At 40.3% G+C, this 26293-nt stretch overlaps 1 protein-coding gene across 1 annotated transcript in view; it reads left to right on the top strand.

The window, feature by feature from the left end:
* The window catches only part of fkbp1b (FKBP prolyl isomerase 1B), a 40656-nt gene extending 15956 nt beyond the window's left edge, over nt 1-24700 (top strand). Inside the window, exons 3-4 of the mRNA XM_015352038.2 lie at nt 22335-22447; nt 23114-24700. Coding sequence (XP_015207524.1) covers nt 22335-22447; nt 23114-23242 — 242 coding nt within the window. The 3' untranslated portion in view covers nt 23243-24700. The remainder of the gene's footprint in view (nt 1-22334; nt 22448-23113) is intronic.
* The last annotated feature ends 1593 nt before the right edge of the window (nt 24701-26293 follow it).

The following is a 26293-nucleotide window of genomic DNA, read 5'->3' as shown; positions in this document are numbered from 1 at the left end:
TGGGTCTGGATACTTACACAACTAGTTAGTGTATATGTCGGCGAAAACATCTTAACCGGAATGCTGAAACTGAAGACTAAGGTTTTGAATAAATTGATTAAAAAGTGGATGCATTGTCTTGTAATGTCCCAAAAGATTATTTTTTTTTATTGTTCATTCTGTCCAATGGGTTGACATTGAACCCTTTTAGTTTTCTATATTAAAGATTTAAAAATGTTTGATTCATTTGGTCTGTATGATATTCCCTCAAGACTTGGAATGTATCTGGTTATTCTTCTGTAGACAGTACTGATGTACATCTTTTTTATGGTAATGTGGTTCCCAAAATTGTACACTACTCTGAATGTGGTTGTGACTTAAATTCCATTTTTTAGATCCTTAAATTGTTTGATTGTTGTTTCCTCACATTGTCTAAGATATAACTGTTGCCATGAACATCTAAATACTTCGTCTTATTCATGAACGTCCTCTTCAATCTTGGCATTTCTCATTTTGTTTGTATTTTTTTCTACCTGCATGTAATATTCGGCACTTGTCTACCCTATATTTAAACTGATCTGCCAGGTGTTTGCCCAGTCTTGATTTTGGTCTGTCCTTCTGAAATCCATTTGCTGCTTCTACAGTCTTTGGCCATCCTCCCATTTGAGTATAATTAAAAGCTTAAGTAATTTGAACCAGTATCTATCATTGATATAAACACAGAGCAGCAGTGGTACTAGTATATATCCCTGTGACACTGCACTAATTGCATAACCTAAATTTCTGTTCTCTTTCCTATTAATCGGTTCTTAATCCAAACACAGTTGTCCAAATTTATACTGACTGTAATTTGAGACTCTTGTCAGAACCCCGTCAGCTCAGACCTGTTTTAGCTATTAATTAAAGAATTGAATCGGTTATTTTTTTTAATGGATCTTAATTTGTTTTGTTTTGGAATATGTAACCATTGTAAAATGTCATGTATTTTTCTTCACAAATTACAAATGATGCTGTGTTTTGACAGAAAAAATTCATTTGTTCAGATGTTTAATTAAAACATTTTTTTTGTATCTATAAGAATGTTTCAGAATTTACATGTAGGGGTCTGTTACAAATAATTCTTCATGAAGCGAGGAAAGAAGTTTCCATGTATCTAAGGGAAGTGAAATCAATATTTTTACGGGGAAAGAGCTACTCCAGAAGCCTAGAGACCTTACATCTAAAACAAAATCCATGTGTACTTTTATGTCCTATGAACGTCAGAGTGCTGTATTTGAACAGCCAGACTTCTTAGGGCATTTTGTTTTGCCCCAGCTGTCTTATACAGGGACAAGTGAATGCTAGGATGTGTATGTTTCATCCTATTTCATTTGAAATTAGAATAGCTGATTTTAAGATTTCACAGAGAAATCCAGAAATTGCACAAACTGCATTTCTGATATTGGTTAACAAAGTTTAAAAGTGGCTATTAGCAGTGTCAGCGGCTACTTCAGGGCCTGCAGGAGTTCTGTTACTAGGCAAACATTGTGCTGTACATAAAGAGGAAAAAAATTCTGTTACTATCAATTATTACAGAGAGGAAATTCCGTTCTAAGGTGATGGAGTTTACCCAAGCCTTTAAAAGGCTTGTTTGTCCTTCTCGGACATGATTCCAAACAGGCTGGATATTTCTATTGTGGGGATAAACTGTATAAAGCTGCTTAGTGTCTGCGAATGTTCCTAATTGGGGACTGCTGGTTATAAAATTACATTAACCAGCGATACTGGAAGATAGCTGCTGTTAAGCATAACAAGCTGAGACATAAAAAGCTAGAAATCAATATGTTTGAATTATATTCTCTCTTAACTACTACATCTAATTAATCACTGTCCTTGTTACTATTCTGTTCCCTATTTTATTTGGCAAAAACATCAGTAGTTAATCATTTTAATAGGATTTGTATGTGTAGCTGAAATTATACAAGGTTAAAAATGAGTGGTATATGTATATAAAGAAATGGACAGTTTAGTCTGTAGATTGAAATAAATCCATTAAAATTATTAAATATGAGGACGGGAGACTCCAAATTCTTTTTCTGTACAAACCTGTTTAAATAGCAGAAACCAATTATCTTTCCAAAAGGACAGTTTTAGAAAATGAAGTGGAGAGCCTAATTTTTCTCTCAGAAGTCTAATTGGATGCCATGTAGATGAATGTGGTTAAAAAATACCCTGGTTGTTGAGCTCACCAGTCTGAGCTTGGGCTATTTCAGGAACTGAAGCCTCAAGCGTGATGGCCGTGCTTGCGTCTTTCTTGGTTATTTGGTTACCTCTTCCCTTGATTTAATCTCTATAGGGCTTTTCAAATGCTAGGTAAAGGCAAATGCTAGATTTGGGATTAATAGCGTTAGGATTAGACGTCACACACTAAAATGTAGCGCAAACCTCTGCTATAAATATTACGAATCTCATTTAGTGTATAGTGCAGAGAGCAGTTAAGATACTGTGATTCTGGAAGAGGACATTGGCTTGCTCAAGAAACTGTAGATCATAGTATAAGGCAATCTTGCAGTGCGTTTTCTGTTTAGAAAAATGTTTGGAATAAATATCCCTTTGCTGCAACTGTCCTGTTTCCATAGGAGTTGTGAGGATACAAACTGATCTTGATCGATGAGCCATCCACTTGTTTTGCACTGTGAACTCGCTGCATCAGCAGCCGAGTTAAAGCATCGGCTGGATGGGAGTACAGCTCTCCCTGGAAGGGCTGTAAGCTCAGTGGAGTCCGGTCAGCCACCGAGGGCAATATAACCTTACAAGACTGTCCAGTCCTGCTCCTGGAGGGCAAGCTTGTCTGTGGGCTTTCGTGCCAACCCTTAAAGTGCAGACGTTAGCTGGTTACTGGCTTAACTGAGCCAGTTCAAAAGCTTTTCTCGGCTCTTCAGGTGCTGCTACTTTATAGAGACCTAGTAAACCTGCAGACGCTGGCCATTCAGCACCAGGATTGGCCACTCCAGATTTAAAACCCTTTAGACATTTGTAAATTTAATAGCTTTAGGATAAAGCACAGTGGTTTCTTGTACATGTTTTAAAATCAAGTTCCTAATTGAAATGGTTATTTTAGGTGATGTTCGTTCATTTGTCTGATGGCAGTCACTGTTGTTGAAATGGGTCAACTATTTTTTTTTTCCTATAGTGTTTGACCAAGCAGCACCAGCTGGACTGTTGGGCCATTGTTCCAACGCACTTGCATTTACTATATTAAGACCTTGGCAGCCGTGACGTTGACCCTGTTGGCCAAGACGTAGCAGACAGTCTGAGCTTTAATTCCACTCTCTTACTCCTTCCAGCCCAGTGACTGTGCAGCTGCAGTGAGTGCGCAGTCTGTAAGGTCGAAAAACAAAAGTGCTTTTGTTTCAATGCTTCCTATTTACGCAACAAATCTGGATTTTTATTGTATAGGACTTACAGGAATTGTATACTTTTTCCACTGTGCAATGGACATTTTATTTGATGAGTTACAGATTAATTACTGTCTATAAATGTGTGTCAGAAGAAAACATTTTTTGCAATGGGTGTAGTTTAGGAATTTTATTATTTGTCCATCTCCAAAAAGGCAGTGGCTCACTTTGGAATATGCTGTCTGTTGAAACCTGAGGTAGAGCCGCTGTGGAAATACAGTATTTTCATCTTAGTGTTTTTTTTTTGTAAGCACTTGAAATATAGAAATAAAGGTTTGTGAACCCCTAGTGTAATTATAGGAATTCCACATTCTTATTATATCCTTGTTTAATTGAATAACCAAAAGCATTTATATCAATGTTGTGTATGTGTATATATATTTTAAATGCAATGATTCCACAGCATCAACAGCAGGTGCGTGAGAGTTCATTAGTCATGTGAAAAGGGATTTTAAGACCTTAGAAAAAGTAGTTGATACTCACCAGTCTGGAGAGGATTACAAAACCATTTCTAAATATTTGGGGCTCCATCCATCAACTGTCACAGTCTACAAATGGAAAATATTCATGTTCGCTGTGCCTCTAGCCAGGACTGGTTGTCCTGCCAAGATCTCCCAAGAGCTACCCAGAAAATTTTCCAGGAAGTCCCAAAGAATCCCAGCGTAACATGTAAGGATCTGCAGGCCTCTCTTATTGCTGCTAATGTCCATGTACATTATTCGAGTATCGGGGAAAAGACTAAATAGAAATGTTATCCTTTCATGAAAACTGGGAAGAAACCATTGTTCTCTAAACATTGCTGCCCCTCTCGAGTCCAGCAAAGATCACCTACACAACCCACAAGAATACTGGAAGAATGTTCGCTGGACATAGAAGTTGAAGCTCTTGGCCACAGTGCAAAACATTTAGCTTTTGCCTTAAAAAACTGAAGAACCTATCCCAACTATCAGCCGTGGTGCTGCCTCAGGACCTAGAGAGCTCGCCATCGTTGATTGAACTATTGGGATTCGTTCCAAGTGAATTCTACAAGCAAGTGTGAGGTTAACCAGTCAGCTCAAACACTGAGATGAAATGGATTCATGCAGCAGATCCTAAACATACAAGAAAATCTGTATTGGGTGGGGGGGAAGGAATTTTGCATTTTGAATTGGTGTAGTCAAAATTTGACCTGAAACAAACCTTTTATGCATGCAAACCCCTCTGATGTTAAACTTTGGTTAAAAGGTCACATATTAAAGTTTGTGTAAGCCTGGTAGCCATGCTAGCCATTAATTACAGGTTGCAATAGAAAGCCACATTGAGATGGTTGGTAGGATCTATGGTGACCATGATGGCTAAACTTATTGATGTTTCTTTAGCAACAGTGTTTAAAGTGACGTTGGCAATCCCAGTAAAGATCTCATTAACAAGGGACAACAGTAGGTGGAACACAAACAAGGTTGGCCAGGTCAGTGCAGTATTTTGCAGGCAAAACAGGCAAGCAACTGCAGATCAACAGATTGTACACATCAACCTTCGTTGTGTGCAACCTAGTATGTTTTTTCAACCATGGTCTTCTGAGAACTCCAGGGGTGGATACTGTAGTTGGGCTGCAGTCCACCGAATACACATCAAAACTGGCGATGCATGTTTGGGAGTCCAGTGGTGCAAGGAGCAAAGGCGATGGAGAATTGCGATAGGGTCAGCTTAATCATTCTTTACCATGCTCTTCACAATTGGGTGAGTGCACATGTGGCACCAACCTGAAGAGCTCAACCAGCCCTCTGTACTTGGTGAAGGGTGAAGGGTCCTGGTGGTTCTATAGTGTTGTAGAGTGCTTTTCCTGGTGTGGCTTGAGTGTATTCATTTCCTTAGAAGGCAAGGTCAGAGCTAATTATTTCTTAATGGTACTGAATGGTCATTTTCATCCCATGCTGCAGTGTTTCCTCCCGGAATGGATGTCTTCCAGGGCGTCAATGTCCCCGTCCACATGTAGCCACCCACTACATTCTGTACTTTTGCCTCATGTTTATATTTTAATCCGAAATTTCAAAAGTACACAGCAAAACAGGCGTTTCACTTTCCTGACCAAATAAATACCCTTTCCACTGTATATCAGTCTGTATATCACCACTGTCTTGCAGTTAGTCACATTCGTCTTCTCAAATACAGGTAAGTATTCCTTTACTGTAATGAACTGAGCATTATGGAATGTGTTTGGAATAGAAGTTTAGCTCTAGAGATAATGGGAAGAGCAAATCCTCGAAACCCTGATTGTCTGGCCAAACGCTTCTTGTAGAGTTTAATTTCCCCACTGAAAATCGGGTTGGGCTGGGTTTGTCACAGTGGTTGGAACTCCTCTTCAGCTGGCTGGCTCTGTTCAAGGGATGTCTGAGGGTGCGGAGAGCGTGTTGCTCAGCTTGCCACAGGCCACTGTTCGTCCGGGATGTTAACATTTGTGTTGCGCACCGATTTTGAAAATCCAGTCTGCGCGGGGTGTCTGATTCGTGAGGTGTGTGTGGGGGATAACTTGGTTCATCCCAGCTGTAGCGCTATTGTAGAATATGAGCCAATTATCGAGGCTGCTAACAAAAAGGTACAACTGTGTTAATTTGGTTGGAACGCGCAAAATAGTTGATTTGTGACGAGCAAGATTATTTCTGCTGCAGAGAGCATCTTGGGCAGACAAAATTGTTCCATATGGATTCACTCTCTCTTGGCTTGTTGTCTTGAGTCCCAGGTCAGACGCTCTTTAGTCCTGACTCAGATGGCAGTGGTTGAAGTCACATGGTATCGTATTACCGTGGCTTGATGGAGAAGGAGTGAAGGCAAAGAAAATGAGCTGTGCAGTACCTTTTAAAACTGGGAGAGCATGGTTGGTGATTCACACCTGAGGACATCGCAGTGTGTCTTTCTCTACCCTCTAGATTTTTTATTTATTGGTTGGTTATTCTGGCCCTGATACACTGAGAGGAGCCATGTTGGACTGCTCATTATTAGGGAGGTCGAGAATGGTCCCAGCTATGACATCCTGTTTAGTGTTACGGGGGTATGCTGCTTCTCGGAGAAGCCCATTTCAGCTGCAGTCCTAGTTCTTTACACTGCAGCTTGAGATGCCAGGTTAGTGTCAGTACAACAAAAAATATTGGAAGTCTTTAACAACATAATTCTGAGTGGAATATCCTTGCTGCTACTTTTCTTAAGTGGAGAGTTCATAAATACCATGTTATGCTTACAAGGTGCGTAGAAATTTGCAATTACATTATAAAATGCTTTTATAGTACTGTGGAATTTTTTTTAATTTGCTCGACTTTACAATGGAAATGTGTGAAGAGGCATTTACATTACTCTGTGGTATTTTTGCTTTTTTTTCCTGCAAGATGCGTTTTAGTCAACAGACCATAAGCCTTTCTCTGCATAGTTCTCTGTGTGATGCGAGGTTAATTTCAGATTACACATTGCTTAATTCAGTATGAATGCGTTGTCTGTGTTTAACCAAACAGGATGGATGGGCCAAATGGCCACCTCTTGTTTGTAGCTTTTCTTATGGACAATGTAGGGTCTCCTTTGCTATTGTTATATTGCCAAAACGGATGTATTATGTGCTTTTACTGGGCCACATTAAGAATGCTAGGAGTCTTTTTTTATTTGGTATGAAAGAAATGGTCATGTAGGGAGTGGATACATGCATGGATGGCTGGTTTTAAAGTCGTGATGCAAAAAGGATGGTAATGCAGACTTCTTAGCCTTTTCATTTTTTTTCTAAAAATCTGATTACAAAAGGGAAAGAATGCTCTTTGAAGTGAAAGCCAAGTATTTTGGAGTTGAGCTTGCAGTGTTGTATAACTGCTTGCTTTTTTTTCCCGTTTTGCTAAAAACAAGTTGTATTCTTATGGGGTTTCTGACCGATTTCTCTTGCAAAAGAGTGTGCAAGAAATGGCAATTGCGGTCTTAAGGTCTGCCCCAGCAGACTTGCAGTAAGAGTTTAACTTTATAAGCTTCGGTGTATTCTATACTGAGTATCAAAAACATTGCTTACACTGGCAGCTAATTCATAATGTTCTAGGGAAAACAATACTTGTAGCAGATGTGCTGACATTTTATTGAATAGATAAATTCATTAGCTGACTTAACATTTGTCATCTGTAAGGTTGGTCAACAGGGACCAGGGAGATTACTGGGTTTCTGTGAAATTGCAGGCTAATAATGTGTAGCCACCGTGGAAGCAGTACAAGCTGCACATCTGCAATGCATGCTTTGCACAGCGTTTGTTTTATGAGATTGTCCCATTAATCCCATAGATCCGGGAAAGGTGTGTACCTCTTCATTGGTTTCTGGAGCCATAGGTTCTACTCATTTATCCCATCTCATCCTACTAACATTCACTGGTCTGGTGTCTAAGCTATCTAATGGACACATATTAATCTGGAAGAAAGCTGTTACATTGGCAGAAGGGGGAGTTCATTGTCCGCTGGAATACTGTGACATTGGGGAAAAGCCTGCAAGGAAGGGTCAACAATTGATGGCAAAGGACTGGTTCAGTTCACTGTCATGCAGTCAGGTTGCAAGTTGAGCTCTTTAGCAACTAAACACTCCTGCCCAGACCATTACACCTGGAACTCCCCATTGTGTGATACGCCAATCCACGTCTGCGCTATATTTATGATATTAATGATATAGCTGAAGTCCTTCAGAGTGTTCCACAATAAACCTAGATACTTCGCTAATGAGGACATGGTTCCACTGTTGGCTAATTCTTATGAGGTTACTTAATCTAGCCTCTAAAATCCTGATGGCACCAAGCTGCTGTTCCTTTGATAAGAAGGGCATATCGGTTTCTTTGTGTTTATTTTAATCCAACTACAGTTTCAAGTGCCTCATGACCTGCGCCCACTAATTTCTCCAACTGATTTATTGCTTGTGCACCTGTAAAATGACACTAAAACATTATAATCAATATCCTACAGTTATATTATGTAATGCCTTGTTTCCTTTGCTGGTCAGTGGTATACTAATACATTCAAAGAGCATAGTGTTTAGAGTGTGCTACAGACCGCTAAAAAAACACCTAATGTTCACCTCAGTTCTTATTCATGATGGGAGGGTTAAATCTTGAATAGCCCCATGGATAATAAAAAAAATCAGATATAGTGGGGAAACAAGCTCTCCTTTAACATATACTCACCATTGGTATACTTAATACATACCATAGAAATCAACATAGAATCACATTATATCATTGTCCACAGAAGGACAATGGAAGAATATAATACTGCAGTTTTGTGTTGTAAACTGTAGGGATTTTTATGAAAATGAACATAATGCATGTGGCTTTATAGCTTGAGTGCAGTAATCTTCAGAAATATGTTCCGTACTGTAGACTCATCACATGAATATGCAAGATGATGACCATAGGTGGTTTACTCTTTCAGATTTACGTTTTTGCATGTTTATGAGGATGTTAACGCAAATACTTGCGATAGGCAGTGAAGGACTGTGAGGGAATAAAGGACTGGAAAGAGCTGTGGGAAGCTTGGAAATGGCGAGATGTTATGAGTCAGGAGTGTGAATTTTGAAATTAGCCTCGGAGGCTCTGATTTGGAGACGCTTCAGGGATACTTTCAGGCCAGGCTTGGCCCGATGCTGCGGGAATTCAAGACTGCGGAAGAGCAGGAAGGGGTGAAATGAAATCGGGAGGGTGCAAGTCAAGTTACAGTTTTTTTTCCAATGCGAGTAATGCTAAAATCTTCAGGGATTTCAGCAACCGAACCAGACATGACTGCCAAATGCTTTCTCACTCAGTTTGTCAAAAATTCCTAGTAAAGGGGCACACCTGCGTTGGTGGGGTGTTTTTCGGACGATCAGGTTAGAGCTACTGGGGACCTGCGTTGACCACATACGGTAACTGCAGCATTGCCGTCTGCAAGACGGATCTCGTCTGACAGTGGTAGAGGGGAAAGGAGTAAAAAATAAAGCAGTCTGCTATAAGACCTTGTCATCTGGAAAAGGTGTTCAACTAAGGTCATAACTCTTTGGGCATTATAGGTAATGAGAGTAGGAGTATTAACTTCTGGCTACATTGCACTGTGTCCTTGCTCGTTCTAGTCTCTAAGTTCTTCCTTCCTTCAGCTGAAGAAGGAAATTCTCGCTTCCCTACTAAGCTGCTGTATTGTGATGCTGCAGGTGCTTAAGCTGCCACACGTGGATACTGTACATTGGTGATGGATGACAGATCCTCGCAACACAGAAAATGTTTCCTGGTTTAAATTGCAAATGCACTTTCCCACAGTTTCTACAGTTTCCTGAGCCCTCTGGTTCATGTTTCACTCCTGGGTCAGAAAAGAAGTCCAGTTGGTTCAGTTTTGGCTTGAGGGTTTTGCATACTTGAATTGTCTTCTTGGTTTAACATTCCAAAAATCAGTTCTTTTATCCTGTTAATGTAAGCCTGGGAATGTATGCAGTCTCTGTGCCCTAGACCGACTCTAGTGCAGCAGTATATTTTTATAATGTGGTGACCAAATTGGTCACAAATATTCTGAATGAGGTCTTGTATAACATTGTGTATACAAAAGGAGAACAGAAGGAATTTGAACATTCCTTAGTTTATGTTGTACCCAAAGGGGAAGTGTCTTCCGATCTGAGAGCAGGAAGCACCAATGTGCAGAATCTGGAGCAAGCTGACTGCTTTTGTTAGTCAATACACTGTAGCCTATAGGTTAGTGATCCTGGGACGATTATATATTGGCACCAAAACGAGCTAGATGTGCTGAATGTTCACTTCCTTTTGGCAAGAATATTGAAATGAAAGACCTGTATCCAAGTCTGATAATATAGTTTTATTAGCTTGTTGAATTGACACAGAATGACTGCAAAGCAATTGAGGTACAGTATGTAGTCCTCTTATACTTTTTGAAGTGTCATTGTTTTAATTTAAAGAACACCTGGGTTCAAATGCATTTAAATGCAAATGTCTTTCAGCTGTTGCTATGGTAAAATTAAAAAAACACAAGTACAAATATCATCTGCCCAGACACCCAATACCAGGCATGTATGCAAATTATTATTCCACGCACATTGTAGATACCACTAGTAAACTTCCCACTAGTTCAGATGATGCAGTTATGTAAGGGAAGTGGGTATAACTGCAAGAATAAAGTAGTCTAAATATTCATAACGTTATGCAACCGTTATCAAAATGTACTGTAATAGTTCAGTCTTTAGATGCTAGCAATTGGTATCCGCATTTAAGCAGTTGGTCAGTGCTACAGCAAATATCCTTTATATATTTGTTCCCCTGTTTCACAGGCTGAGACGATTACATATTTTAATTAAGATGACTGCAGTTGGCACAGGTTGTGATTTTGCAGGTTTCATCTTGATAATCAGGAGCTGAAAAAATGAACATTTGTGGTTATTTTCAATGCATTTGAAATCTAGGGTAGCTTAATGTACAGTATTTGATCTAAAAATGCAAAAACATTTTTGAGGATTGCTTTTAAAATATTAAGACTCCTATGGTTATATTTAACCATTATTTTAATCTTTTTTTTTCTGTAGGAAAGACGATGTGGAATCTGTTTTTGTGGAACAAACAGGGCAGTGTGGTACTAGACCCATGATGGGTCATTGTCCAGATTCTGTTGGTGCCAAAGTGGCACAGTGCATTTTCAGAACGAGCTGCCTGTGCACAGTTATCAGGCAGCCCTGTGTGAATTGCTTTAGTACTGACCACAGCTTGCCCTGGCAAATGGAGTAGCATCATTGCAAGCAGTAGAAGATTTTCTCTAACTCAAATTCTAATTTTAAACATGGGTGGTGTGGAGACCGCTCTGGGTCCCTGTGTCCAGTTGTTGGGGTACTATCCGTGTTGGGTTTATATGTTCTGGTGTGCATGCATGTGCATTTGTCTGTGCATGTCCTCTGATAGACTGGCGTCCCATCCAGGGAGTATCGCGCCTTGCACCTGTTGCTTGCTGGGATAGGCTTCAGCTGCCCCGGGACCCTGAATTGGATGAAGCGGTTAGAAATCAGATGGATGAATTTAAATCCTGCTCTTCTCCTAGGCCCTCTTCACACAGCAGATGCGTTGTTTCAGCTATCATTTGGCTAGAATTTTTTTTTTTTCCCCCAAAGAAAGGGTCATGCTTACTGCTTTTCATCTCCATAATAAGATTGAGCATTATTGCATGTTGTATCCACAAAACTAAATTAAAAAGGGTTGAACACATTTTACTGTGTTGATACTGTAGTAGCATAGTATCGTCAACACGCTTGTATTTCTAGCATTGTAGAGGAATTCACCGACAATGCAGACTTGAACAGAAAGCCTTGGCTGTTCGGCTCGCACCGAAGAAGGCTTCACAGCCGAAACGTTGTTTTCTCTCTTCTCTTTTCAGCATGGAATAAACCTATGACTTGTTCCTTTGCAGCTCAAACCTAGACCTTTATCGTTCTGTAATCTTGACAGCCTTCAGTCTTTCTCGTGGTTTGTGGAGATTTGAGTATTTCAGCTCACGGTTCTTTGACCTTGAAGCTTCATATGCAAGGAATCCCTTGAATGTGCAGCGAGATCAAGACTGTCTCGTTCACTTGAACTGTGGTGTTGGCTAGCATGCCCATGTGGTTTTCCATCACTTTGCCAGGTACCCCATTAGACTTTCTGTAGCCGGCCTTAAGCTTCTAGTGTTTCTTTTGCAGTTGCCATTTTCTGTTGCTAATTTTAGCAAATGGAGTGTCTGCTTTACCTAATTTTATCCGTTGGCAGCTTTGCATCGAGTATTACATAACACGCGCTACGAGACGTTTAGTGAAAGCTGCAAACAGATTTATATATGGACAGACTGCAGACAGATACTGTACATGATCATATTTCGTATAATCCCCATCTGGAGAGATTTGCTGTCGGGCCACTAGGGCTCGGAGGCAGCTACAGTAGACTGCAGTAAAAATAGCCATGCTGTCTGCAACTTCAAGTAGGGCTCATGTCTGAGGGACACCTCACGATAAGCATTTCAGTCTGCAGCGCTGGTGAAGTTAGTATCTGGAAAAGACTCCTTTGTTGCTTAAGCTTTAGTGATTAGGCACGGCACAAGCTGTCATCTAAAGTGGTTTGTTTGAAAGCCATCTAGTATACTGAAACATTTTAGAAGTTCATCATGAATTCTCAAACCAAAATGCAAGTACACTACTCTAACCATTCATAGTGAGTTTTTTTGAGCATGATAAGAGTCGGGTTTAAGGGTGTCCTCTAGAAAATGTTAGGACTTTTTGAGATATTAGGACTTGCATGGCAAAACATTGCAATGTGCTTGTGGGTTTGCTGGCGCAGACTTGCAGGGCCCTGCTGGTTTAAATCCCATTGCAGCAAGGCGGCAGTGTGGGGAGAGGGGATATTGTCTTGGAGCCCTGCTGGCGGGAACGTGACTGTTGCTCTGAGGATCCACCACCACTTCCTGTGTTTGTTGACCTGACCTTTTTATTTTATTATATCACTATATATAGTTGAATATTCTGGAAGACTAACTACAGCGGGGAACTGGGAACTCTGTTCCTCGAGGGCTTTGTACATTCTGGGTTTTTGTAAAAACCTATTTTTATGGTCAGGTTTTTAAAATCTTTTGTGCGCAGCTGTCCTTTGCCATATAATTTCAGTACGTTTTTTCAGTGTTTTAACGGTGGAATATGTGTATGTCAAGGGAAATGATTGTCTAATTGATTAATCAAACTGTAACCAGTTTCACAAACTACCATGGAGTCTTTATAGCAAGAGGTGCCATCCTTTCGTGGAGATGTTAACCAAGGAGCTGACTACTCGGTCATTAGTGTCGGTATCCCTGGTCGCCATACTGGAGGCGTGACCCCAGCAGCATTTGCAGCAGCAGCTTGGCTTTCCTTATAGGTTTCCCATCTGATTCCTGGATCTGCCGATCAGGTTTCAAAGCGGTAACACTGCTGTCAAAAACCAAGAAAACCCTTGGCCATCCAGGAATTGCTTTTAATTTGTCTCTACTACAGTTTGCATGTCAACAGTAGAATGCAGGCAGATAGCATAATACCTGTTTGAGGAATGGCTCCTTTGGTGAGGGCAAATTCTCTACACGGGGTTACATAGATATTGAGAATGTAACAGTTGTTGCCATCTGTTATGGAGATGGCAGCTTAACCTCTTAATATTTCAAAATGATAGCATTTGTCACCACGCAGCTAAGACTGTCTGCATCATCATTAAGAGCAGGCCACTGTGTTGCCAGATCTTAATCCCGTCCCCAAGCACCCGTGGAATGAAGTGGATAGACTCATGTCAACGTTGCCCACAACCAATATGTTGATCTGGCATTTGCTTTAAGGGATCATTTGTGCAGATTCGATTGGATAATGCACAATTTCACTTTATTTACTTTCCCGCAGTTTAAAACAATGTACTGTGTTCTCTGTTGTCACACTGCAGGTGCTGCCTGATTTGCTCCTGGGGCAAAATGTAATGGAAAAGAGCTCTGTGTCATTTCTTGGTGACATTGATTATATTTTGCCAGAACATATAATCATTTTATATTTTGCCAGAACATGTAATGTGGGATATGTTGAGAAGTCATCCTTTTCCCCACTTTATAATTTTTCCTAGATTTAACAAGTTTTTTTTTTTTTGTGGCATTGTGGGATTTTTGTTATTCCAATGTCAAAAGGCAGGTTGAGAAGGAAATGAGAACCTGAGGTTTTTCTAATCGGTAACTTTAGTTTATACCCCGATGGATACTGAACAAATACTGAAATGTGAAATAAAATGTAGGCTAATAAATCTGGTCTGAGGTGAGTACACACTACCTTGATGAAGGCTAGAGGGACTCTTTACTACGGGACATGCGCTTAGAAGCACTTTTCCGCCAACTGCCCTTCTGCATCATGCTTATTCACAGCCTCAAGTTTAACATGCTAATTTGCAATCAAGCCTTTATAACTCCAGGCATTTCAGTCAGCCTGTAAGATGAGCAGATCAGCTAGCTGGGACATCTCTAGTGCTCTTGAATTTTCATTAACGTTGCACTACAATATTACTATTCCAGTATGTAAGTAACAGCAGTTTCCAGTTTGTTACAAAAGAACAGCTGTGGTGTAACCAATGACTTTTAAATTGTTATATAAACCAAAGGTTCCCCCAGTGCTCAATCACAAATGGACACATATAGGCCCTCCGTTTTTCTTAGGGGTTATTTGTAAATGGACAGCTACTTCTTTGCTTAGCTGTTCTCTTCCTATTAGGATGAAATTCCTATTAGGGTGTATTTGATGAGATTTAAAAGAATGTGTTTTTTTACCCGTCAGGGATCATGGTACAAGGAGGGTTGGCATTTTGTTAGCTCCAAGTTGAACAAGGAAAATACTTGCCAAAAGTATTCTGCACACCATTTTTTTTTCTGTTTAAACCTAGTTAGTTATGCAAAACTATGTAATTGTGGGTTTCCATTTAAGAAATATATTGGAAAGTTTTACGTTTTATGGATGTTCTGTTGTGTAAACATGAAGGCTCATGTAATTTTGATTTCAAGTAGTTGACATTAACAGCACTAGAATGCAGACATTCTCATTGCAGCTCTTACTAACAGGAACCAGTGCTTGGAAACCCTGTTGCATCACTGCATAGTTTTAGGTCAGTCGGGCACAAATGCTTTACCAGGAAGTCGATGTGACTGAGGGGAGGGCCTGTCTGCAGTAGCTGTTGCTTTGCCATTCTTTCCTCTCCTGTCCTGCCCTTGGTCCAGTTGTCACTCTTTCCTAGTTTTGGGCAGTCTGTTGTCTCGTTTTTTGCTGTGCAGTTGCTCGGCAGAATTCTGAGTTCTTTAGGGAAAGGGTTTCCTACCCTGGTCCCTGAGAGACCCAATCCAGTTATTCCTAAAGGTAAAACTAAATCCCCTCTCATTTATACATTAGAAGCATGACTTTAATCAATTGCTCAGTTAAGCCCAAAGTGCTTCGATGAGGGGAACACTGAGCCTTAAGGGTTGAAGGATATTCTGATTTTTGTCCAAATTTCTAAATTACTTTTAAATGAACATGGGTAGTTGGACCGAGGCTCTCCCACCATAAGTATTTTCTCTTGTTTATGTTCTGATTTCACAATGTCCAGATTAGTACAGGACTCGTAATAAAGTTCTGTGGTGTGAAGTGTACTGTTAGTGTCCTCATAATGCATTCACTATGACTACAACATGTGCTGCAGGGGCTCCTGTTACCAGAAACAAAGTACACCCATTTCAGGCTTTAGTTTGCTGCACTTAAATTGGTTATTGCAGTTCCAGTTATTTAGAAGTTGCTTGGCGTTGGAAGCAGACAGAGAATGTGATGAATTGTGGGGTTTTGTAAGCAATAAGACTTACAGTATACTCTCTTCATACTCAGGACCCATTATACTGTAGACTGGTTGGGTGGTACAAGGTTCCAAGACATGGATGATGTTTTTTAAGCCTTTGTCTAAGCCATCTCCTTTATTAAGCTTCTAAAAAATATGGAACCACTTAAGGAATGCACCCTTTTCAAAGGTATTAGTTCTGTATAGCTGTTCGTGAGCTTTAATTTGAATATTTAAATATGTATGACCATTGTGGAAAAAGTGTGGCCTTTGAGAATGGTTACTTGTATATATCCTGTGCAGAATGTCGGAAAGTCAGGTGCTGTCGAAAGTCCTGAAGTTTTTTTTTATAATTGTTTTATGTCGATTACTGAATTTCTCCACCAGAGGGAGTGGTTTTGTAGTTCCTAAAGGTACAATCTGGAATATTCTGTGATTAGATATTCTGGGCTAGGGGTGTGATGCAAACCTTTGTTCAGTTTCCTTGAGAGTTCACACTGCTGCATTTTCCCCTTCTCTGCACAGATGGAGACGGTAGACAAGCCTGCTGGTCTGCAGGAATTTGTTAGGATCCGCTTGGGAAGTTTGGAGTAGCGGAGTCACCCCTTCGCCTCCCAGATCTTGGACGAAGGTCATCGCTTGGGTGATGGCCAGGGGACTAATGGAGAGTAGGAAGTAGACTGGAAAAAGGCATAAAAGCAACAAAACAATGCACGGAAAAGCCAGCATTGTGTGTTTAAAAATATACGTAGACAGCTGTTTTGAGGGGTAATCATTTTCCTGAAAAGTTAAACAATTCACCACTGTAAGCTATACATGTATAATTAAATTAAAACTCTTTAAAAGTATTGAAAAGGACATTTAAATGAGTTATTCTCTAGAATAACTGCTGAGGTTATCAATTGATTTTTATAGTGTACTTAAAATGTGTGGATCAAAAAGTAGCTTTATTAGAAGTTCAAATTCAATATCTTATTGCCATAACTAATTGCATGGTATTAAGATCAGTCAGCTCATATAATTTGAAAAATACAGCAATTATAATATACATCATAAAGTTCTTAATAGAATACGTCCACCTAATGCATTCACAAACCATCCTAAATGCACTATAGTAATAAACATAAAATAAAAGTGAGATTAATAATCGCAAGATCTGGTAGAATAACAATGAGCCATGCAAAAATATCAAAAGTTAAAGTACAGTTTGATTTTCGCAATCTCTGAGTAGGTGCCTTGTAGTCCTGGTCTTGATAGACCTGAGCATTTTACCTGAGGGGAGGAAAGTAAAAAGGCTGGGCAGGGTGGGAATGATTTGCAAGGATCTCTAGAGCTTTACATTCTAGTCTAGAGAGGTAGGGGGAGCCCACAGAGAGAAGGTGGCATCCCCTAGTTTTGAAGGTGACATTCCAGCTCTCTCTAGCTGTTTTATGACCTTGGCAGAAGTGTTGTTGGTAAGTGTTGTTAGGTTTTGCTCTGTGTAAGCTTGGACATAACAACCCCCCGTTTTAAGGGATCATTTTTTCCAGGTCTGAGCACGTCTGGCTATGAAGTATTTGTCTGTTTCTTCTTGTGAAGTGCTTCTGTGCAACAGGGCCTTATGATTAGCCAGTCACCTTGCAATCGTGAAGTAGTCTTGACTAAATGGAATAAGTAATAGGTTTATTCCATGCTGAAACACACCTCCTCTTACACCTGAAGAAGGCTCCACGGCCTTAAACGTTGCGTTTTCTTTCTTCTCTTTTAAGCATGGAATTAACCAATTGTTCCTTTGCAGCCTACGCATGCTGCCGCAACTCCCCACCTGAACTACTCTTAACTTAATGCACCCCGATACCGTTCTTATCCTCAAGGCAACTGATGAAGATGGTCAGATCTTTGCCTGCCCTCACTGTGGAGACCTACAGTAGATGAGAAGAAAAAGAGGGTTCATCATCTGCCACAGCTCCTGAACAGCAGGGTAGTGGCCTATGACCATGTCCAGTTCAATGCCTATAGATCGTCTACACACCCTTCCCAAAGCATCACAATTATGTGGTCTAACAGCCTGAAATGAAGACATTAAATCAGATTTTTTTTTTTTATCTTTACATGTTGTAACACAGCTTCTGGGAAAGAAATGCTCCAACAACGCGTTTACAAATGAAAAGATAAATAAGTGTACACCCCTGCAGAATTTTGTCTGTTAAATTCAGATGTTTCTTTATAGCTATTTTTGTGTTTGTTGGTTTGAAATGCATCATTTTGAAAAGGGTAGTGACCTTATCTTGGAGAATGTTTTAGATGTTACTCCATTTAATTTGGAGCAGATGTAGAGCCATTGTGCTTTGTGTGCGTGTCTCAATGTACATTTTTTTTATTTCTAGGGGACTGGCTGGAGGCAGGAAGTGGCCTGCTTAGTTTATAATAACCCACAGAATTAGGACAGTGTCCTATTTTTCAGTTGGCGTTTGTTTTTAGCATTACTGTGTCAAGTGTACAGTAAGATCACAGTTAGGAGAATCTTAATAACCCTTCCTCAGGGACAGGAAATTATTTTCTGAATTTCACATCTTATCTAAGACTTAAGATGTGCTTTTGAAAGTTGTAAAGGGTGTTAAAATCTTCCTGTTGGAATACAATACTTTTGTTTCGAATGAAGAATGCAAAGCTTCCCCATAAACACGTCCATTTTTAATTTCTTTCATTGAATTAGCTGTGACAAAAAAGGAAAGAAACTGAATCAGTGACATTATGTATGGGGAATTTTCAAAATCATGGTTTCACTTATTGTTCATTTTCTTTTCTGAAAAATTGCCAGCAATCAGTTCATTAGTTCTGTAAGGTAATGAATACTAGGCTGATACTGGCACTTGTAGCAAATTTTCTTTGTTCCAGTCTGTATCCCACGTTTGAAGTGACAAATTATTTTTTGTGGCTTCTGGACTGCTATGTAGTGCTGGGAAAATTTTGAATAAGCCATTTTTGTATCTAATATCTCTAGCACATTTTTGAATGGTTTTTAAAGTTCACTTTTGGCTATACATGATAGTGAGAAATGCACACTACACCAATGTCCATTTATAAATATAAAGTTGGCAGACTTTATAGGAGGATGTGTGTATGTCATTGCGCATCATACCTGCCCAGCTCGTTAACCACGGCAAGAAGCATATACTCAGGTTGTTAAGAGGTGCCACGTTGGAGCAGCGAATACTTGAGTGTTGTTAATATTAAACCATCTAGTAAGCTTTTGAACCATTTCCAAACAAATGAATATCCAAACGAACATGGTCTTAGATGAATGTACTGATGCAAAACTACTAATGCCACTGGACTCGATCAGTAGAATGAAATCCCCACAGCTATTCCATGCTTACATCATCTTAGACACTGCTGCTTGTGAAACATCTGAAAGTCAAGGTCTTGGCTCCTGCCAGACACACCCCCGTAATCACCCCTCTTCCAAAGTCAGTGAGGTTTCCTTCTTGAGGTACAATCGTAGAAACCTGTCTAAAAGTTTCATACCTGGCTCTAAGCATGTTTTATTTAGTTGATGCAGGAGCCACCCCTGTTTGAAAGCCCTTCCTTTCCGTATAGTTGGTGTTCTCCATTTATTCTGTTTTTTCTATTTTTATCCCACACCTGTAGGAGTATGAGGTTTATATTCTAAATTGTCACCTGCTGCTAATACTGTTTTTTGGATTGTGATGAAAAGGCTGATTTGCATTCTATTGTTATAGCATGGAAACACTTAACATCACTTGAAGACAACAGTGGAGTGTCCTTCAGTCAGGTTGGTCAATCAGGAAGTAAAGCACTTGGGTGAAAGGGAAACCAGTGGGTGCTGAGGCCTTCAGGAACTGGTAGTGAGCACCCCTGCCACGGAGCCTTGCCTCCTGTTACAACATGCAGGTGCACTTTCCAGAACATTTCTCCATCCATCTGTAACGCAGTGGTGTTCCCACAGAGTGAGCTTTGATTGGGCTCTTTCAAACATGTGAGCTTTGGCATAGAAACTTACATCTGTTTTTCACATTTTATCATCAGCGTCTCTGCGTTTCATGCATTTTAATGAAGATTGTAGAGATGAGACTGGAAACACTTTTCAGGGGAATTGTTACCAATGCACATACAGTACTAATAAATGCAAACCTGAAATGTCTGAATTAGAGCTGCTTTGGCAGCAGTTACAGCTGTGAATCTGTTGGGATACCAACTTTGCATACCCAAATTCTTTACCCACCTTTTCAAACTCAGTCAAGTTGATGGATAGTAGTCTTTGGGCTATATTACTGATTTACTTTTCTGTCCTTGAAATGTCCAGTTCAGCTCTGGCTATGTGCTTCAGGTCTTTGTTATTCTGAAAGATTACTTTCTGTCCCAGTTTCAGCCTTCTTGCAAAAGATGGCACGTTTTCCTCAAGGACTCTTCTGGACTATGCTCCGTTCTCTTTTTTTTTTCCTTGTATCCTGACAAATGCCCCAGTCCCTGTTCATGAGAAACATTCCCGTTACATGATGCTACCATCGCCATGCTTCACAGTAGAGGCGATCTGCGGGTGATGTAGTGTTGGGTTTTTGCCAAATGTAACACTTTGCATTTAGGCCAAAAAGTTCCATTCTAAGTTTTCATCGGATCACAAAACGTTTTGCACTATTGCTTTGTTTGTCTGTAATGGCCTCCCTCTGGCGATCCTTCCATATTCCAGATTTGCAGAGTGCATGAGATTTTGTCAAGGCACACATTGGCAAGTCTTAGCCATAAAATCCTGTAGCTCTTCAAAGTTGCGATTGGTCTCATGTTAGCCTCCCTGATCAGGCTTTCTTGCGTGGCTCCTCGCAGTTAGGAGGGACTGTCTGATCTAGGCAGGGTCGTGGTGATGTCATACGCTTTCCACATCTTCATCATCTTGACTGTGCTCCAAGGGATATTTAAGGACATTTCTTTATGCCCACCATTGCTTTAAAATGCACTACCCAGCAGGGGGAACCTGCACAAACAACTGAATTATCCTGAAATCATGTGAATCACTACAGTTTAATGCAGGTGGAGGCCAATTAACTTGTGAAAGCAATTGTCTACACCGGAGTTCATTTAGGATTGCTATTATAATGGGGGTGAACACTAATTCCTATCTTTTTTACTTGAAAGTTGTAATATAGATAAAAATATTAAATGTTTTAGAAATGGCTACACTGTTATAAGAATGTCATTAGTAGCTTAATGTGGTCCTTGTCTGTTTTGATGGTTGACGCATGAAATTGTGAAAGTCCTTGCATCTATGAATGACAGCACCTCTGCCGAAAAGGTGAAAAGATATTCTGTGTAGACCATTATATAAGAGTAAATAACGATGACAGATAAACATTTTACCTGTTGTTCCGTTTTAATGCCTTAGTGAAGATAAATCCACTTGTTTTGAAACTCAAGTCTTTTGGAAAAGAATGTCTCAAGTGTCTTAATTTCTCCCTAGCTATTAAGTTAATTTCTAAGATATTAATAGATCAACATGAAACTACAGATTATGGAAATTAATAAATGTAAGGGATTTCTGAAAATCAAAGATGGTGAGCTGTCAGAAGGACCAGGCTTGAGAATTGTTACATTGCATACTTTATCATTTTGACAACACGGAAGGCAATTTCTAAATTAAAAAAATGCAGTATTCGGTCTTGTTTTTCTTTTTCTCTTTTAACTTGCCTTTGGCTGCTTGTTTCCCCAGTTAAAAATACTATACAAATCTTCTACAGTGGATTTAAGGCCTGAGCTGCTTTTCACTTTAAATCAGACATCGTGTGTTGCTTTTTCAGACCTTCAAGCTGTTTACAGGCAACACAGATCATTAATCCCCAGAGCCCATTTGATTCATGTTTGTTTTGCAGTTAGTACTAATAAAGTAGTAACAAGACAGCAGTGTACAGCGAATGAACAAAAAAATTGAAACAGTTGAGGCAACCCAAGTTAATTGAGAGCAAGGGTTTCCACACAGGTGGCACATCCCAGCATGCTTAGTGTCATGTGTTGAGATGCTGGACAGGTCTGGAGCCCAGGTTAGCTGTGATTGAGAGAATGTTTTTTGTTCTCTGAGTGGAGTTAATAGTTCATTCAGAGAACTAAATTGATTTTTTAGTTGTCAAGGGTGTGGGATATCGGCAGATCATAATTTGGGAGTTTTTTTTTTGTCTGAAGTAGGAAGAGGGGCTTGGGAGAAGGCATGCCCACCTGGTTTTTTGTAATGCAGGAAAGTGAGGGGGTGATGAACAGTGTTAAGTATCACTGTCAGGTGGATTGATGTCCAAGTTTAGAAAGACCACCTGTTTTTTCTGGGACCAAAATGTTGCAGGAGACTAGTGCTTTTACACAAATTCTGGGTTTAATGGCTCCTTTGTTTGTATCCTTTAATATATTCATTCCTGGCATGGAAGCCCTTTGGGAGTTATAGGAATTGGGCAGAGTCCTTTTTACAGTTATGCTCAAGATGTGTCCCCACATTCTCATTATTTTGTCTCATTTCTGCCATGGCCTGGACATTCGCTAAACACTAGATCCACTGAGTACACATAGACTGGATAATACACTGTGCTTCTAAAAACGGTTTGCTTTTGTGTTGGCAGGCATGCTACAGAATGGAAAGAAGTTTGATTCCTCAAGAGACCGAAACAAACCTTTCAAATTCAAGATCGGCAGACAGGAGGTGATCAGGGGCTGGGAGGAAGGAGTGGCGCAGGTAACGAGCTGTGAATATCAAATATCTGCTGGCTGGCTTTTGTGAGTCTCCCTGTGGTAATGAATCAGTAACTTGAACTGCTCATGTGATCAAACGTGAGATGGGTACTGTCGTATGTCAGTAGAAACCAAGAGTTAAATTCACTGCAATCTGTTCTATATTTTTATGTCACAAGCTATCCCCTTTAATACACTTAAGAAATAATGGGAAAACATTTCCTATCTAATACCTGAATTACTAGAAATGAGGCATTTTACAAACCTTTTGATTCCACTTATTGGACAAGACAGCTGGCAAGCATATTCCAGCAGCTGCAGGATGGCTTGGTGTTCTCTGAATGTCATATCCTTACTGCCACGGGCACACAAGCCCCAGTGTTTCCAGCACTGGTTTTAGGGTGGGTTTCAGTAGTAGGTCTGGGCTGAGCATCAAATTTGGTTAAGTGGACTCATGCTTTGTGTGTATTTTCAGACCCTTCCAGAAGTTTACAGGTGATGCAGATCACTAGTCCCCAGAGCCTGTTTAATTCGCTTTTGTTTTGGAGACAGGTGGGGTGGCGGTAAAGAAATAGGTTTAACGTCCTGAGAGCAGCGCCGTGACTCTGGTACTTGTGTATGCGGAAGAGGTGCTCCAGCTGTGACAAGCCTCCTGTTTCTTCCCTCATAGATGAGTTTGGGCCAGCGAGCCAAGCTAACCTGCACACCAGACGTGGCGTACGGCGCTACAGGGCATCCTGGAGTGATCCCGCCCAACGCCACTCTCATCTTCGACGTGGAGCTCCTCAAGCTGGAGTGAGCGGAGGACGAGGGGTTTCCTGCTGTTTGTTCTCCTTTGAGTCTCATCTCACAACCCTTTAGTATCTTAAACATTTTACTTACCATCCTTTCTGCTTCGTTGCCAACCGTGTCATTAGATGCTGATGTTGTTTTGGATCGGGTTTTTTTTTAATTTCAGTGCCGTTTTTTTTGTCTTTTTATCGTATTGATTCTGTACTTGGCTTCTTTGTTTAACATGTTTATATTACCAAAAGCGTTTTGTTCTCGTTTAAAGGTTGTACATTTTATTGAATCTGCAAATGACTTAAAACAAAGACGGAACTATATATATATACAAAAATATATTGAAACCACTGCCTTACTTTCCATTGAAACATGGAAGCAGAGAGTAACTGTGTCCAGCATTCTGTACCATAATGGGCATTAACAACCACTCAAACTGCATTGCTTCTTTGAATTAGAGAATATCCTAATTTTGAGAATGGTATTGCTGTATTTAGTTTCTAAAATGCCCCTCTTTGGAAAGGATCCTGTAGTCAATGTCATTGTAAAAGCACAGCAAAAACGTGTATGGCACAATGTAGATTTGCTTTGCCTGACATGGTCAGTAGGGATGCTAACCATCTAATGAGTTAACCTCTTACAATAGAAAATATGCATGTTAAAAAGCAGTGCTACTGAATTTAAAGTGAGGGTGTGGAGATCTGTTTTTCTCAGCTGAGATGCTGGCTGTCTTGTGCGAGCTTCTTGTGCCACACTGACTACCTGTACTACCCGAGCACCAGGTAAGACAGCCGACATCTTGTTAGAGACGCTTTTCACCTTTTGGGATGGGTCTTCTTTCACCCAAGTCCTAAGATTTACTGTAACAGACCTAATGAAATTAACAAAATTTTTACGTATTCTATCATCAAACAAAAAGAACCACCATACTGTAACTGATTTTTTTACGTGGAGTGTTCACAAAGCCATATCCTCTGAAGTGTCACCAGTTCCATTTTATCCGGAATCGTAAGTCTTACAAAACTTGAAATAAACAACCAAAGAAACTTAGCAGATCAATGTGTATTTCTAGTTTTGTAACAATAAGCAGCTGTTTGATGAACACAGTGGCAGGGACTGTGCTTTGGAGTAAAAGGCCTTGTGGATTTCCCCTTTGTATGTACTGTCTAAGGCCTAGGCTCTCCTTCTGCAGCTAGGGTGCTTATGCTCTTGCTTTTTCAGCTTATAATTAGTGCACTACTCTGCATGATTACACAATGGCAAATGGAGAAAAGGCTGCTGAAGTTCAAGCACAGGAATGACGTGGTAAACCTGTTACCGTGCGCATTCATCCACAGTAAACGTTTTTTTTTATAGCCGACATTGCTGGCTTGCAAATCTCCAGGTGGTGTGAAGTGTTGAACAGAAATGTGACATTTTGGAATGCATTTTGTGAAGCTTTGTGGGCAAGAATAAAACCACCATGAATAAGAAATCTATCTTTGAATGTAGCATCTGTATGCGTTTGTCTTGATTTTCTTTACGGAGGTTGAGGTTTGAAGCCCTGCAGGACTTTGTGTATTACAAATTTGATCAAGGACGATTTTCTCATAGTTCTTAATTTGGTAAGGAGTGGAACAGAGCTGATTGCATTTTCATTCCACTCAACTATATCCTTCTTAAAGCGCTTCAACAGGAGTTTTTAGGGTAAAGCCATGGAGCTTGATTTCTGAAATGAGATTTAAGCTTATATAGAAGTTGAATACAAAAAATGTATTCCAAGGATGGAATACAGTAGTGTCTTGACATTCTGGAGAGTTTAGTTCAGAGAACTATCATAGATAGCCAAATCTGCATATATGCCAACCCACCCTTTTACTGCCACATGGTGTATGACAATATCCGTTGTATGTTAAAGTGCTAAAGCATAAGCTTTAGGCTAAATAAAAATAACATGGAGCAACTAAAAAATCTTAAACGTATAGTATTCAGATAAAATAGCCTGAATTCTTCTTTCTCTCTCTCTCTGCTGCTGTGATTAGCACACCCCACTGTCGGGAAGAGGGCAGTGCAGTTGTCAGTGAGCCTGTAAAGTTATCTGCAGCCGGTCCTTCCCCTACCGAACCGGGAGAGCTCACTGCAGTACAAAAACAAGATAACATTGAGAGGTGGATGCTGGTACCCAGGGCGAGTCTCGCTTACTAGCTGCGTTCATGTTCTCAATCCTAGTCTCTTGTGCCGTTAAACTGAAAGTTGCGCTTAACCTTGGTTTCATCCAGCTCTGCCCCATCAGCCAGACCAAATTGTGAATAAGCAAATTCGCCCATGTTAAATCCACAGACTTTGGGCCCTACTATACTTGAGAATATCACCAGTGCACTCTTTGCAGTGCAGTGACTGTAGTGTGCAGCTTTACCAGCGGAAAGCACATATCAAATATTCAGGATCCAGAACTACTGTTAAGGTGGTGGGGGAACAGGAGCGGGGAGAGCTGTAGAACCAACTTCAGTTCCCATAACTCCCCCCCCCAGTCCTAAGACCATAAGAGCCCAAAGCAATGACAGGAGGCCATTCAATGCATCTAGTCTGTTTGGTGGTTCATAGTCAATTGATCCAGGGAGCTCATCAATTCGTTTCTTGAAAGAAGCCAGGGTATCGACTTTAGCAATGTCACTGTGTAGCTTGCTAAACATTCCTTTAAGGATGAAACTGTCCTCTGGTTTATGTTTGTGTTCACTGTTCATTTTGAAGACATCTGCTGGTTTTCTAACCGTCAAACTTTGTTACACAACTGAACCCTTAAGTGACTTGGAATAGGATTAATTTGAACTGTACTACTGTTTAAAGCTCTTAAGTGCTTTGGACTAACTAATTGTAGCATATAAACTTTCAAATGTTTCAAACGAATAACTTCTAACAGATACATTAGGGTTCCAGTTAGGTAAATCAGCAGGTGTGTGGGCCTCCGGGCCAGGACTGGGAATCCATACTCTAGAACAGTGGTTCTCAAACTGTGGTACGCGTACCTGCAGTGGTACGTGGCATGCCGCTAAGTGGTACGCCAAATGACCCTGGAACTGTGTCGTGT

Source organism: Lepisosteus oculatus, chromosome 2 (genome assembly GCF_040954835.1).
Source record: "Lepisosteus oculatus isolate fLepOcu1 chromosome 2, fLepOcu1.hap2, whole genome shotgun sequence".
NCBI lineage: Eukaryota > Metazoa > Chordata > Actinopteri > Semionotiformes > Lepisosteidae > Lepisosteus > Lepisosteus oculatus.
The sequence above is the reverse complement of the archived record's forward strand: the minus strand, read 5'-3'. Positions and strand labels throughout refer to the sequence as shown.